A 16,876-nucleotide genomic window follows, 5' to 3' on the forward strand; every position below is an offset into this window, starting at 1 on the left:
CATCCTTATTTAATAGCTGAACACCATTTCTTTCCTCTGCCTTTTACTATGCACGTAGCTGAAAAAAGCCTTTTTGTTGTTTCTAGCATCCCTCGCTAACCTCAGCTCGTTCTCAGCTTTAGCCTTCCTGACACCATCCCTGCAATTCTGTGCTACCTGCCTGTACTCTTCCTTTGTTACTTGGCCTTCTTTCCACTTCCTATATGTGTCCTTTTTTGTTTTCAGGTCATCCCTAAGCTTTTTGTGAAGCCACATTGGCTTCTTCTGTTGTCTTCCACCTTTTCTTCTTGTTGGAATTGTTTGTAATTGTGCCTTGAGAATTTCCTTTTTTAAAAGCTCCCACCCATCTTGGACGCCTTTTCTCGTTAGCGTCGGTTGCCATGGGACCTTACTGATCATTGTTCTGAGTTTATTAAAATCGGCTTTCCTAAAATCCAGGGTACGCGTTTGACTACACTCGGCTTTTGCTTCCCTTAGAACCAAGAACTCAAGTACAACGTGCTCACTTTCCCCCAGAGTTCCTGTAACTGCTACTTTATCCACTAAGTCATCTCTGTTGGTTAGGATCAAGTCAAGGACAGCCAATCCTCTAGTTCCTTCCTCTACTTTCTGTAGGAGGAAGTTATCCAACACACAAGTCAGGAATTTCCTGGAGGGGCCATATTTTGCAGAATTTGTCTCCCAACAAATATTGGGGAAATTGAAGTCCCCCATTACTACTACATCATGCTTCCTTAAAACTAGGGATGGCGGAGAATTCCACCACTGATTTCAGTGAGGCCAAATGCACTGGCATTTGGCCCCCCAAAACCCATGGCAGAACGGCCTCCCACCCCCCGCCACCCTGTGGAATCCCCCCCAGGACAAAGCTTACCTGGGGCGGACGTTCTGGTGGTGGCGGCTCCGGTGGTGGCTCTGGCGGCAGCAGCTGGTCTCTCAGCCAGCTGCTGCAGCCGCCATTTGCGTCCTGCCAGGCTGCTGTAAATGTAAGTATTTACGTAGCCTATCACAGCAAAGAGCAGGGGCGCAAATGGCGGCCACTATGCCATTTGCAAAGCTGCCTTTACCATGATAGGCTACATAAATACTTCCGTAGCTTATCACGGAAAGAGCAGCAGCGCAAACGGTGTAGTGGCCGCCGTTTGCACCACTGCTCTTTGCCGTGATAGGCTACGTAAATACTTACGTAGCCTATCACAGCAGCCTGGCAGGATGCAAATGGCGGCCGCTACGGTGGCCGCCATTTGCGGCCACAGCAGCCGGCCGTGGCCAGAACTCCAGCTGTGGAAAGCCCTGGCCGGCAGCTCCATGGAGCCGCCGCGGAGCAGAGCCGGCCCAGGGAGGTTTCCGGGGGGGAGGGACAGAGCGCCTCCCCCCCACCGCGAATCAAAGCTGCAAATTGGTAAGTAACTTTCGTACATCCCTACTTAAAACATTGGCTATTTGCTTTTCAAAAGTTTCATCCTCGTCTTCTCCTTGATTGGGTGGCAGGTAGTAGACTCCAACCACCAGGTTCCTTTTATTCTTTGCTCCATTTATTTTGATCCAGATGCTCTCCATGGGGCTACCAAGCTCATCCTCCTGTATTTCTGTGCAGAGATATGTATTTTTCACATACACTGCAACCCCACCTCCCTTTCTGTTCTTCCTGTTATTTTTGAACAAGTTATGTCCTTCAACTGCTGTATTCCAGTCATGAGAGTCATCCCACCAACTCTCAGTTACACCTATCAAGTCATAATTTCCCTCTTGTATTAAGAGTTCAAGTTTGTTCTGTTTGTTTCCCATACTCTGGGCATTAGTATATAGACATCAAAGACCATGTGCTCCATAGTCTGGCTTTCTTCCTACATGTGTCTGAAGACTATTATTGGGCGCTATTAGAGCTGTTCTCTCCATTGCAGTGCATGAGCCTATGTCCATTGTTACCCCCAACTTTACATCTCCCTTCCCCATAGGATCAGTTTAAAGCCCTCCTGATGAAGTTCTTCATCCTGTGGCCAAACACATTCTTCCCATTCTTTGTGAGGTGCAACCTGTCCCTTGCCAACAGCCCATCTTCCAGGAAGTCTAGCCTGTGGTCCCAGAATCCAAATCTCTCTCATCAGCACCACCTTCGTAGCCAGTCATTCACCCAGAGTATTTTTCGTTCCCTTTCTATCCCTCTTCTAACTACTGGAAGGATGAATGAGAGAACTATCTGGGCCCCAAAGTTCTTCAGTTTCCTTCCCAAAGCTTCAAAGTCTGATGTGATTTCTTCGTAGGTCCTCTTGGTGGTATCATTTGTTCCCACATGGATGAGAAGAAAGGAATACCTATCAGTGGGCTTTATGAGTGCAGGCAACCTTTCAGTCACATCTCTAATCTGTCCTCCTGGGAGACAACATACCTGTAGAGTCCACGGGTCTTTGCGACATACTTGGGTCTCGATCCCATGCAGCAAGGAGTCTCCCACTACTACCACTGTTCTCTTCTTGTTGTTGTAGGCCTGGGTTTCATCGCCTCTGTTTGACTGACCTTCAGCCTCTTGCTCACTCTCATGTAGGTTCTCTTGTGATTCTTCCTCTGCAGGCTGTCCTCCAGTCTCATCCGCAAGTACCTGGAATCGGTTCCACAGCTCCACTGCTTCCATTGGTGAAGAGTGGTGTCTAGTTCTTCTTCTCCTGTCACCCTTTTCCAAGGAGTATCCTCTACTCCATTTTTCCTCACCTCAGCATTTCCCACTTCTGCCTCAGCTTGCTGTTTCTCTTCAAGCTTCTGGTCTTCCCTTTGCTGCCGTAGTTCCCCCATTCTGTCCAAGAACTCTTCGTGTTCTCTCATCAGAGGGCTTTCTCCTCGTGGTTCTGCATGGACCTATGGCCCGACTGGAGTCCACCAGGAGAACAGCCTTCAGTGTGGTGGCCCCCTTTCTTTGGAACTCCCTGCCCCTGGAGGTCAGGCAGACACCAACACTGTCTTGTTTCCGTTGCCTCCTGAAAACTGCACTGTTCCAGGAGGCATTCCTTAACTGACCAGTCACCATTTCTATTGGCATTCTGGTTTTGGTTTTGGTTTTGGTTTTAAAGCATGATTTTAAGGTGGTGTTTCAGTCTTTTTATTATTTTACTGTTTTATCTTTTGTGTTCACCGCTCCAAAATCTGTTTCTGATATGGCACAGTATACAAATACTGTAAATAAATAAAAATAAATAAATGCCACCATTTCTAAGCTGAAGAATAGTGTTCTTTTGGTGTCTAAGTATTGTGCTAAATGCACGCTAGGTGTTGTAGGAAACTGTGGCTGCATTCGGACATCATGATGAAACATAGATTATCATGATGGGAACTAGCCTAGCCACACACACACGCACTGCATTTGCATGCTTTCCCTCTCCTCTCCTCTTCTGGTGTAATCGCAAGGAATTTGGACATTTTCACTTCCATTTTAAATTAGCCACAATTTAGTGTGTGGCATCTGAACTTGACAAACTGTGGTTACTCTTAACTATCACTTATTTGAAGCAAGCCACCTTCATAACCCATAGTCTGAAGCTGGCATGTTTCAAACAAATCATAGTTAATAGAAATCACAGTATGTCTGGTAAGGATGACATGCTAAACTGTTGTTAATCTAACATGGAAGCAGAAGCTTCCAAACTCCTCTTTATGGCTGTGCCAGAGAAGGTGAGGTGAGAAGGGAGTACATGAGCTGTGGAAACACTAGGCTCATTCCCGTCATGAAAAACCATGCTTTATCATGACATCCAAGCGCAGCATATGAATGTAAGGCTATTTCAGAAAGCCACAGTAAAACAGTTGCCAAAGCTGTATATCAAAATTGACAATGGATTGTATCCAATGTTAGTCTAACTTAAGTCCCAATCATTTCAATGGGTGCATTCTAAGTAGGATTAACACTGGATACAACCCATTGTCTCCCCAAGTACTCCTCTAAATAGGTAAATGTGAGGCCTCCATGAAAACATATCTTGACATAAGAAACCTGCTCCCATGAATGAGGTCTTCTTTAAACTTAAAAGACCAAAATCCAAAAAGAGGCAATTTAGGCTCAAACAAGTGCATGCACACTTGCAGAATGTTTTCCCAGTGGAATTTCTTAAAACATTTTTTTAGGACCAGCTGACTCCAATGCTATATCCCAAAGCAATATGCCATGTGGGACACCTGTGGATGCTTGCCACAAGCTATGTGGTTCTTTGGACCATGGTCAAATAGGAGTTCTTCCATGAAGCTACCACCAGCCAGCATACATAAGTAATGCAAGATTTAGCAATTGTGCCAATAGCGTGTGCTAATCAATGGGGTAGCGGGGTGGGGTGGGGAGAAGCAACATCACAAAATATCTTGAAACTCAGAGTTGAGAATAAATGAAGGATAAAATACTTATTAACATGCATGTCACTTACTAAAAAAAATAAAATCTTATTAACCCATAAATCAATTGATTGCTATAGGGAAGGCATCACAGCTCATTGGAAGACCACATGCTTGCATGCATAAAAGGTCCTAGATTTAGTCCATCTCCAGCTTTAAGAAAGGATATCTGGTAACAGGACTAAGAAAAGCTTCCAAGTCCTTGGACAGTGGTTGCCAGTCAGAACAAGCAGCTGCAGGCATTGTGGACCAACTATCTAAAGCAGTACAAGACAGCCTTCCCCAACCTGGTGCCCAGCAGATGTGTAGGACTAAAACTCCCATCAGCCCTGACCATGGGCAATGATGGCAGGGCTGATGGGAGTTGTAGTCCAAACATCTGGAAGTCACCAAGTTGGGGAAGGCTGGTACAAGGCATATAAACTTATACGTGGAGTATTTTTGTTTTCTGGGGAAGTTCATAGCATAAATGTCTTGTTGTCTAAATAACTATCCCTTAAACATGGAAGTGGACTCAACAATGGTCTGTTACCAAGGGCATGTCTGCAAAGTTTCACAGACAATACAAGGAAATCCAGCTAAGCTGTGCACAGTGCCTGTTTCATCTGAAACCAAAATACCTGTGTAGGTTACAAGGGCAAGGCTGCCTTGGCGAGAAGGAAATCTCGGATGCATAGCATCAGTGTCACAATTGGATCATGAAGAAATAAGTGGAAGTGTTCAGACAAAGATGTATCTTGCTGCTTACATAATGGTTTGCTAATTAGACCTTAATTCCCAGGAGAATGATACATTCTCATTGATCTTTTGGCGTCACTTCTTTAAAAAACAAACTTCTCTCTGCCTCAGTGTGCACACGTGTGTGGAAAAAAGACATGCCCGCTACACACACATCTGAAGCCAACTGTCATGGCCCTCCCTTTCGTGACTCAGTTCTGTTTGCTTTTTCTCCCTTTCCACTTGCAAGAGCCATATCCCTGAATCGATTTGCCTAGCCTGATGTTCATGCTTTATCATCTGCTGGTACTGCATCTGCAAAGAGCCTTGAGGTGATTGTGTGGTGTCCAAACTAGGTTTTCCTTCACATAATGTGACATGAAGTACTTGTGGATGCAGAAGACCATTGTACTTGTGTACTCTGTGCCCTCCATGTGCATCTGACTTCAGCTGCTGTTATCCTCAGCTTCAATCTCCCTCCTCATCCTGATGCCAAGATGTCAAGGATTGGCTACACATGGGGCAGAAGCAGAGACCCTGAATAGCCATCCTGAATGGGTTTCTGTACCATCATGGCTGCCTGTATGTTCCTCCAGGCCCCATTCGGGCAGACATTCAACAGCAGTGTCATGACAGCTGGCCAGCGGGGCATTTTGGTCTATAGAAGACCCTCCATTTGATAACCCCAAGTATATGTTGATCTTAAACACTATGTCAAAGCTTGTCCGACCTGCCATTGAGTGAAAGCACAACCTGGCAAACCTGCAGGGTTGTTACACTCCCTGCAAACACCAGTTGGACCTTCAAAGACAGTCTCCCTGGACTTCATCACCACCCTACCCTCCTCGGGAAGACACACTACCATACTGGTAGTGGTAGGCCTGTTCTCAGAAATGGCCCATTCCATGCTTTGCTTCAGGATGCCCTTGGCAAAACAGACTGCAGACTTGTTTCTCTGGACTATTTTCAGTTTATATGGCCTACCCAAAGCTATCATTTCAGATTGTGCTCCACAATTCACTGCCCAGTTCTGGCAGAGCTGGTTCCATCTCCTGGAAGTCAAATGCCATTTCTCCTTGGCATACCATCCACAGTCAGACAGACAAACAGAAAGGACCAATGCCACACCAGAGCAATCCCTCATTGATCAGACTAGATACAGGCCAGAGGAATGATCATGGAAAGACTCAGCAGTTGTCCATGCGCCAGCCTTGGTATGTCAGCTTAAATACCCAAAAAAACCTGGGCCCTTCAACCCCCTGGGAGGGGATTGTGGGGAGGGGAGTGATGTCATGGACCTCCCTGGGGACTCCTCATATGATAAGGAACAGTCCTTACCTAACAGAGTACCAGAGGAGGAAATCCAGGAGCCACCCTGCCAGACTAGCGCCAAAGCACCAGGGCCCTGTCATGTTTCACCAGAAGACTCAGAGTCAGAACAGGAGGAGGGTTGTCCATTAGGAGGAAGGTCATCCAATAGCCCTAAGGAGAGGCATCATTTGAAAAGGCTCACTCAGCATCCTCCTGTCAGACACAGCTTATGGCTGCAAGCAAAGTCCTTGATCAGTTGCAGCAGGGGGCTGGGTGGGGTCAGGAGTCTACAGGCTTCATAAGACTTCCCGTACCTCTGCTTCCTCACTAGAAACAAAATCTGTTCTTGCTACAGCCTTTGTCTGCCAGACCCCTTGCTTTCTTGGTTTGGACTGAACTCTTGATTTACAACTCGGACTGTTGCCCACCCTGTTTACTGCCTGTTCCCAGTCCCTGTTGCTTCTGATGTTGGTATCTTCTTGGCTTTTGACCTTGGCACATTTTTCTTCTCAATGCTTTGGGTTCTGCTCAGGTTTGGGCATGCCAATCTCCACAACAGCAACCTTGTTTTTCCCTCAACCAGCATTCACACACTTTCAGCTTCCTGGGAGCCAGCACTGACCAGCTACAGGTCCTGGGGGAGTTTCTGAGCAGGACACCAACCTAGGCTTATGCCACACATATATCTGTTAGTCTTTAAGGTGCTACATGAGACTCTGATGTTCCTTCTCAAGAGACTACCAGGAAAAAAGCTGATCTTTGATAGAGATGCTTAAATAACACCTGCAGAATTTTGTTCTGACAAAACACAAACCAGTGATGGAACTCAGTAGTACCTCAGCAACACAGGCAAACTAAAGTTGCAACAAAACACAAGAAAAATAATACTAACCAGAAAAAGCCTACCAGGATGCCAAAACAACAACAACAACAACAACAACAACAACTAAACAAAAACAAAACAAAACCAATCCAGCAATGACCACTACATTACCCAACAATCTTTTCACAATACTACAGAAGTCACTTAAAAAACGGAAATGCAGGAATACATGGCTGTTTTCTTGGTATTTTGGACTAGGCAACTTTTGTCAGTGAACACATCTAGAAAGGGAAAATACTGCTGCAGCCAAAATACCCCAAAATAATCCAGAATATTTTCTTAAAGTGCATCCTGAAATATATGGTCAACTTAATTGTTCGCTTCTTTGTCACTTGATAGTTTGTACTTTGTTCTATACTGAGTACTAATAATCTAACAATCAGAAACCTGCAATAAGAGGAAGAGGGCAGCAGCAGGAAAAATGTGGTCCTTTATTCTGTCCTCTCCTCAATGTTGTCATACTACTCACTTGATCTCACACACACAAAACCATATCCCACAATACACCCACACACGTGATCACGCACATACATGACTCTTTCCGACACAAATGGCCCTCACAGAGAGGTACTGATGTCCACTTCTTCTTCCTCACACCACTTCCCAGTGCAAGGAGCCACTGGTAGATCAAATGCCCAGGTTGCTCATCTTTGGATCAGGCATCCTCAGTTGCAAGACAATAAGTGAATGTTTGAGTTGAGCTTGCAGAAGCACCACCACTCACCCCCAAGCATCTGGCGCATGATCACTCCCAAAATGTACAGGAGTTGCTGTTCTGCTGATGGGAAAAAATGCTGAATCAGGCACTGAGGATAGTAATGGGCATATGTCTTAGTTACTCAACTCTAATACATCCAGACTAGACTGTTGTAACGTGCTTTAAATGGGACTGCCTCTGAAGCTTTGGTTGGTGCAGAATGCGGCAGCCCAGGTGCTGCTAAATGTTGGACCATATTACACCAATCCTGCATCAGCTGCACTGGCTACCTATCCACTTCCAAGACCAACTCAAAGCCCTACATCATTTAGGACCGAGTTACTTCAAGGACTCAGATGAACATGCTTGAGCATTAGGATCTGTTGACGGGTGGAAGAAATTTCTTTTGGTAGTGGCCCCATATTTATGGAACTCCCTTCCTGTGAGAGGTATAATTTGCTCCTTCCCTACTTTCTTTTAGGCAGGACTTAAAGATGCTTTAATTTCAGTCTGCTTTTAATTAAGAGGGATGGCTAATGTTCCTGTTGCTGTATGTTTGTTTTTGATGGCTGTAAGGGGTTGAGAACTTACCACGGGATAGCTAGGGATGGCGGAGAATTCTGTGACGGACTCTGGTGAGGCTGGATTCTTTGGAATCTGGCCCCCTGGAGTCCGTGGCAGAATGGAGCAACCCCCCCCCCACCACCCCACGAAGTCTGCATGGACCAGATCCCACCTGCCTCCGGCAGGTCCGGATCCAGCTGCTGCTAGCCGCCGTCCGGGCTGCGGCCGTGAATGGTGTCCTGCGTAGCGGACGCCATTGGCGTGCCTCCCTTTGGCCATGATAGGCTACGTAAAGATTTATGTAGCCTATGACAGCAAAGAGCAGGGACTCAAATGGCATCTGCTATGCCATTTGCGTGCCTCCCTTTTTTCCGTGATATGCTACGTAAATCCTTACGTAGCAAAGTAATGGCAAAGCAGGGATGCAAATGGTGTCCCCTATGTGGGATGCCATTTGCGGCTGCAGCCTGGCCACGGCCAGAAGTCAGGCTGCAGTGGGCGGCCCCGGCCGGTGGCTCTGCGGACGGATGCAGGTAAGTGGGGTTTTGTACACCCCTAGGGATAGCTAGCCTGAAATGGACTTATTGCTGTGGTCTTTATTTTAAAGATTAATTTTGATGTTTGTTTTAAAATGATTTTACTGTATTATGCCACCTTGGAAAATATCTATGTATCTATTGGAAAGCAGCTTACAACTCTCTTAAGTCTAAAAACAGAAGTGTGAGAAGGGTTCCATTCAAGCTCATTCCATCCATGAAGTGTTTGTTGGGGGATGGAAGAGGAAGCTGAGCTTGGATAAAGAGTGCCAAAGGAATGCTTGGTTTGAGTTAGAAATGTATGAGAAATTAATTTCCATTTGTTTTTGATCAGGATTTAACCAGTTTGCACCTTCCAGACCAAACACGGACTCGGACACAATCTACAGTTGAAGTCTGTACATTGTCAAGCTTGCAAAATGTGTTCAGCTACATGCATATGTTTGAAGAATGCACATGAAAAATGCATACTTTTGAAAAATGTGCACAAATACTCTTTAATCCATGGGAGAAGAATGTGTACATTTCAAAGATACACACAATTGATGTGTTCATTTAGGAAAATATGCACAAAAACAGACATGGATTTTCATGCGAAAAGAAATAAAACAAAGCTTGCAATCCTAGGAACAAGCTTCAAGATGGAATTCAGAGAACTTCAATGAGCTCAAGTTTTGCTGATTCACACATCCCTAGTCTGAGTCTGCTTCTCTTCCCCCACAATTGTTTTGGAAGCAGAAGTGTGCAAGCAGGGGATGCTAAACCCTCTCTCTCTCTTAAAAAAAAAACATGTGAAGAGAGAATGTACTTATGGATGAATGTCTGCCAGTTACTAATTAATGTAAAATAAGACAAAAACTGAAATATCAGCACATGTTCATTATCACAATTTCCTCTAAAATGTCTAGTTATCCAAATTTGTGAAATGTTCTTATGTAGTTCCTTCTTCACATTTTCCTGTGTATAGAGCATTCTCACTGTTATTATTATTAAAACATTTATAGACCACCTTTCAACCATAATGCCCGCAAGGCAGTGTACAAGACAATAATTAAAAACAATTTAAACACCAAGAAACTCAAAAATAGAGCTACAGAAAAACCTGGGAGTAGATCCAGCTATCAGCTCTTGCTAATAAGCATCAAACACTGAGCAAAACAAAAACGTCTTCACTGCACACTGGAAAGCAAGCAATAAAGGGGCTAGTATAACTTCCCGATGTTCCATAACAAGGCTACTGCCAGAGAAAAGGCCCTGTTCTTCATTTGCACCAACCTAGCCTTGTTTGGTGATGGGACGAAAAGCTGGGACTCAGATGAAGATCGTAAATATGGGAGAAAATGGTCTTTTAGATATAAAGCCCTAAGCAGGTTAGGGCCAAGTTAGGTAGAACCAGGACCTTGAATTGGCCCCCAAAACAAATTGATAGCCACTACAAGTTGAAGTGACCACCAACTTGGACACCTTTAAAGGGAAATTAAAATGCTACAAGAGAAATCTGTGGCCACAGAAGAAAACAGGAATTTAGAATCTGTGATATACCCCCTTCCCCTTGTTCCAGATAAAGTCTGAAGTGGTAATTTATGCATCTCCTTCATGAGGGAATGTGGAAGTTCTGGATTCATATCCAGTTCAGGAAAGATGTGCAATTTACCACTTCAGACCTTACCCGGAATCATGGAAAGAAAATGCACAAGTGATTCACAAATCCTCCTTTCAGCACTCCCAATTAATGTCCAAAGACATCCCATGGTCATGTTCTACTCCTTGCAAGACATCACTTCTCATAAGTATGGATAACGGTAGTACCTTTCATGGGCAGGGATCATAGGGAGGCACACTGCCAATTTTAAATACACCAAACACCACTGCAAAGAACATTTCATTTATTTTAAAGCCCATTGAGTACATAAGTACAGAACGCAGCGGCTCGTCTGATTAAAGGCAGCCGCTGGCGTGATCACATCACTCTGGTGCTGAAGGAGTTGCACTGGTTATTAGTTGCTTTCTGGGCCAAATTCAAGGTGTTGTTTTTGACCTTTAAAAACCCTATATGGTTCTGACCCAGCCTATGTTAAGGAGCGCTTCCAGCAACACCAGACAGGCCGCTTAACAAGATCAGCCTCGGATGGCCTTCTCTCGGTCCCATGGCTGTATATTGCTGTACATCGCCAAGAGTGGCTGGGTGACCGGCCAGATGGACGATTAAGAAATTCAATAAATAAATAAATAAATAAATAAATAAATGCATAATACTGACCTCAGTTTACATGGTAAGTGTAAAATCTAATCCTGCATTTATGGATGAAGTTAATGTTGCTAATATGAATAGAAAGACAATCCATCTGAATTACTCCATGTACACAGGAGCTATACACTCAGAGAGACATAGAGCAACTTCTATTTATACCACATCTTCTTTCACACACGCACGTACAAAAGAGTGGCTCTCAAAAGATGTCCATAGTGTTAAAATGAACCCAGGTTACTCCTACTGATAGGTTCTGATGGGACTACTGATCAGCATGATAGCAAACCTATTGCTTCACACTGCTGCAATCCTATACTTTTTAAAAACAACAACAACATGATTTTAAGGTGGTTTTTAATCTTTTTTATTATTTTACTGTTTTATCTTTTGCATTCACCATTCCAAAATCTGTTTTAGATATGGAGCGGTATACAAATACTGTAAGTAAACATGCTTATTCAGGAGTAAGCCCACTGAAATCAGTGGAACTTACTTCTAAGTAGACAAAGACTGCATGTGGGCTTAACCAGAATATCATTAAGAAAAGTAGACATAAACAGAATATTTATTATTTGTTACATTTATATTCCACCATTCCTCCAAGGAACCCAAGGCAACTTACATGGTGCACCTCCTCTCCATTTTATCCTCACAACAACCCTGTGAGGTAGGTTAGGCTGAGAGCCAATGACTGGTGACAATGGTAACCAGTGCAACTCCTTCAGCACCGGAGTGATGTGATCACGCCAGCAGCTGCCTTTAATCAGGCGAGCCGCAGCATTCTGTACTTATGTACTCAATGGGCTTTAATACAAATGAAAGCCAGTGAGCTTCTTGGCTGAGTGGGGACTAGAACCCAGTCTCCTGAGTCCCAGTAAAGAACTCTAACCACCACACCACACTGCAGGATAGGTCAATTTCCTTGCTAGAAAATGGGTAGTGACAAAGCATTGACCTCAGTTTACTTTGTGTAGTTAGTGTAAATTTTCCCATTCCCTTTCTCAAACAGTTGATTATTTGCCAGAGCAGATCTCCAAATGATTGTAAGAGAACTGATTTGCAGTTGAGGGGTTTTTTGAACCAGATTTTAAAAAGTAGACAATATACAAATGTGCTGCCATAGTCTACACACATACGCACATAAATGGCCATAATAAACTAGAAAGCAGTGATCAGAAAGGATCGGTGTACCTATCCTGTGTTTATTGCATGAAAACATGGCCATTTAAACACACACACACACACACACACATGTCCCACTCACATCTGGCAGCAATGAACTTGCATTTTGACAATTAACATGATGTAAATTCAAAAGGAAAACTGCGAATCAGCCAGAGGTATCTGCCTCTCTATTCATAGTTGTTCACTTCTATTATTTTCAGTGAGCTGTCCAGTAGTAAGGAAGCTCACTGGAATAATCATGGCTAACAATAAAATATAGAGAAAATAACAATGTCACAATGAAAACATTAAAATATACCCTTTATCTGGCAAAGCTGTGAAACACAACCCTTCAACAGGCTTTCCTCTCAAATTTACAGATTTTATAAAAACAGATGGACAACCTGGCTTGTATGCATGATGCTGTCAGCGCTATCATAGATTACTGAAAGTGAGAAAGAGCCAAGGAGTTACCACCAACAATGAATGCTCAAACATTTTTCTTTATTAGAAACCCCTTTATCCCCATCACCTCCGCAAATACATACACATTTTGCCATGGGGCTCTATGACCCTACTGAGAAGTCAAATATTTTCATAGTATCCATAAGCAACCAAAATATATTACAAAACCTTTTAAATAGATAAATTTTGGAACAGATAGTCCTTTATGGTACACAATATGCTATGATATCACATATTGTATAAAAATCTACCCTAAACATATGTGAAGCCTTGTAATTAGCAGCTCTGGTGTAAAGGTTAGATATGTTCACATCTTCCATATATTTTTACATATTTGAATAAAGTAATCCCAAAGTCCTAGAAAATAGATTTTTCTATTATATTAAAATTGTGTTGGTTATATATAGCTTTTTAATTAATATTAAAAACATTCCAATCAAACTATTAATGGTATCTCTCAGAAGGTCACCGATATGTAATACTGCTGTTCCCTTTTGGCTTCCTCCACTTTCTTTCACACATATGAGAGGGAAAACTACATTTGCTACAGTAGATCTGGGAACAGACATCATGTATACTCTGGAAACAACAAGGACATGGATCCCAAGGTTAAACTGGGATTTCCACAAGCCTTATTATTCAACACCCTGGATAGCTCCCAGTTAGGGACAGTGTAGAAATTCTACCAGTTATGCTCTTTCTCCCCACCTCCATCGCTCTCCAGCACATAATAGTATAGCTCAAGGAGATATCGCTCTCTGGATGACTTTCAAGCACTAGGTAAATTAATAAGGACAAGCCCCATTCTGTCCAAAAATCATCAAGCAAAATCCCAGTTGCCCTCAATCCATGTAATCCTTCCTCCCCCCACCCCCTGCTTCTTTATCAAGCTAATAGCATAGTCTACTCCAAAAGTATCCAGGAAGAGAGCAAAACCATACATTCATTGTCAGGCAAAAAAAGCTTTTTAAAAAAATATCAGACTAAGTGAACAAGCAGTGCACATCTGAATCCAGAGACTGGATCTTGCATATACATGCTTCTAAACTTCCCAGATATACTGTGACTTAGACAGAACAGCTTGAATTTTCAGAGCAATCTATGCACACACAGAGACACACAGCCAAAGCTAAAAGTCCTGTTTCTTTGTCCCTTTCTGAATGTCTTTTGGTTTATTAGTTTTCTCGTCTTTTTGGAACATAGAGGAGGCCAGGGCATGAAGGAAACTAATGTTTTCATCAAAGAACCTAAAGCACCATGAAGATATTCTGTATGTGAGGAGGAGGGCGGGAATCACAATTGCACCAGAAAGGCCCCACCCCCTTGACACGGCTACTGTCCACACATTACATGTACAAGGGCCCAGTCTCAAAATGACTGCTAGAAGGAATGGGGGGGGGTGTTTGTTCTGTTTTAACTATTGCATTGTATTGTATTCTTGGTTCTGAAAGCCACCCAGAGAACATATGTTGATGAGTGGCCATATACATATGGTAAATGAATAAAATAAAAATCCAGTTACAGTAATAGGGGTCTACAGATGTACACCACTTTGCAGATAATATATCCACATATGGATGTCAGGTATGCCAAAGAGGTGGAGCCAGGTGGCATGATTACAATCTCTCCCCCACCCCATCTCCATGCACAGAAAAGCACCTCTGCACAGGGCTGTAGTCAAGGTCAGTTGCATTGTTTCTATACCCCCACCATCCCAAGAAACACAGAACTAATTCTTTCTCCATCATTTCAAAATGAAGCACAGTGTGTTTGATTGCCCTTCTTGGATAGCTGGAGGGCGAATAATTATTTGCCCTGACTTTAAATTAGCAGAAGGGATGCGTGTGCATATTTTTAGATGTTAGCAATTTCTGCATTTGAGTGAAAGCAGTATATCTTGATTTTAACTTATCACACCCCAGTTTCCACATAGTTTGTCCGAGACAGTCAACAACCGCTAGTCTTTCCCTTCATAGAATTACTTCATAGAAATACTGTGCAGAGATTATAAACCAAGAAATGCCCCCTTGATTGGGGTCTGGAGGAAAAGAATCAAGCCACATTTCACACTTCATGCTTTGCCTGCCAAAGTTATCCCCCCACCCCCCATTCAGTGTCTCATATTGCTGAAATTCAACAAACGTCCCAGAAAACTTCTAGCCTCCTTAGAGGTCAGGCCTCCCCTGTATCTCACATCTCTGGAAAATGAATGCGGGGGATTTTCTTTAACTGCAAAACTGAACTCCACCTCTGAAGGTCAGCGGCACATCATCACCTGTGCAAGACTGACAGGAAGTAGTCCCTATGCATCTTCTATGTAAGAGGGGGTCAAGCCATGGTGTTCCTTTTGTCCTGTTCTGCAGAGCTAACTGGGAGGAAAATCTAGCCCTTCTGGGGGCTCTATGATGATGTTCAGGCAAGGTTTGCGCTACAGAGCTTGAAGAGTTCCGTATCTGTTCTGCAGGGATCAAAAGCAATGCAAAACGGGCCAGAGAATGGTGCAAATCAGCCAGAGGGACCTGAAAGAGGAATAATATCCATATCCTGTGTATGAACCCCCATGAAGGAGACCGTTGGACCTTCCAACGAACCAGGAGAGAGTGTAAAGCTAACTCTTATGCACAACTTTAGCCGGGAGTAAGCCCCACTAAACACAATGGGAATTGCTTCTGAGGAAATAAGCACAGGATTGCTCAAAGAGAGTGGATTTCCCAAAAGACCAAGCTGGGCTACTGAATATGAGGAGGAACTGACAGGTAGAGATAGGTAGCAGAAGTTGGGCGTTTTGGACCTATGGTGTCCTTTCTACACTCCCCACCTCCAGCACCTTGCTTGCTCCTTACTGAATGGGGGGCTTTTGTGTGTATGTATGTGTGTGTGGGGGGGGGGGGGAGAAATGGGTTTGCGGGGATTTTTTTAAAAAAAGCAAGAAGTGCATTTTTGCCAAAGGGCAGGCGTTCTTCAGAAGTCGGGGCAAGAGCCGTACTCCTCTTGTACAGCACACTGTAGGGTGGGCTCGAGAAAGAGAGACAGACAGACACGAGGTGGAGGAGGAGGAGAGAGCAACATCTGATTTCCCCAGCAGTGTCTCAACTTAGGCTGCAGACTTCTGGGTTCGACATCCAGATTCTGCACAGCGCCTAGCACCCTGGTGGCACTTTGGGGGGGTATACGTCAAAGCTTCGCCGGGGCAAGTCTGGCCCCTGCCGCTTCACGCCCGCCGCCCGCGTTCACCCGGCCGCCCGCCTCGCTCCCTGCCCGCTCCCCGCCCGGGCATCCTCCGCCGCCCCGCGCGCCGCCGCCGCCGCCCGACGAGGCGCCCCGCACCTGAAGTCGCTGTACGGGTGGATGATCCAGAAGCCTGCAGTTTTAACCCTTTCCTGCTCCTTCTCCACCGCCTTCTGGCTGCCGAACATGCGGAGGGAGAATTTGTTGACTCCGGGCTGCAGCATGGAGGTGAACTGGCGCTGCATGAAGCCGTACTGCCGCCGGGCGCCGTCGGCGTCGTCCAAGCCCGCCATGGGCTCCTCGCCGCCGCCGCCTGCGCCGTCCACTTTGAAGCACACCGAGTTGCCGTGGTCCTTGAGGCTCCCGCCGGCGCCCGGGCTGCCCGGCGCCTTGTCCGCCGCCGGCGCCTTGTCCGCGTTGGCGCCGGGGCTGCCGTCGTCCCGGCTGCCGGGCGAGGAGCTGGGCTTGCTGCCCTCCATGCCGCTGCCCGCCAACGGCCAGGGGAGCGCTCCAGCCTGCCCAGCTCCTCCTGGCTCGCGGGGAAGGCGACGGCGACGAGGGACGGGCGGGCGGGAGGGAGGGACTGAGGCACCCAAGCAAGCGGCTCCCTCTTCCGGCGGCGGCGGCGGCGGCTCCCGCGGCTGCTGCCGCCCTTCAGCGGCAGCTCCGCATCCCTTGCGCCGCTC

The 16,876-nt window shown here is 45.1% G+C and overlaps 1 protein-coding gene across 1 annotated transcript in view; it reads right to left on the reverse strand.

Annotated features, from left to right (window-relative positions):
* Nucleotides 1-16,669, reverse strand: part of HCN1 (hyperpolarization activated cyclic nucleotide gated potassium channel 1) — a 309,640-nt gene extending 292,971 nt beyond the window's left edge. The window contains exon 1 of the mRNA XM_084832057.1: nucleotides 16,290-16,669. Within this exon, the coding sequence (XP_084688183.1) occupies nucleotides 16,290-16,669 (380 nt within the window). The remainder of the gene's footprint in view (nucleotides 1-16,289) is intronic.
* Nucleotides 16,670-16,876: the final 207 nt, after the last annotated feature.

The sequence above is a fragment of the Heloderma suspectum genome, chromosome 2, assembly GCF_057233095.1.
Source record: "Heloderma suspectum isolate Gila_16-S chromosome 2, 16-S_ref, whole genome shotgun sequence".
Classification (NCBI taxonomy): Eukaryota; Metazoa; Chordata; class Lepidosauria; order Squamata; family Helodermatidae; genus Heloderma; species Heloderma suspectum.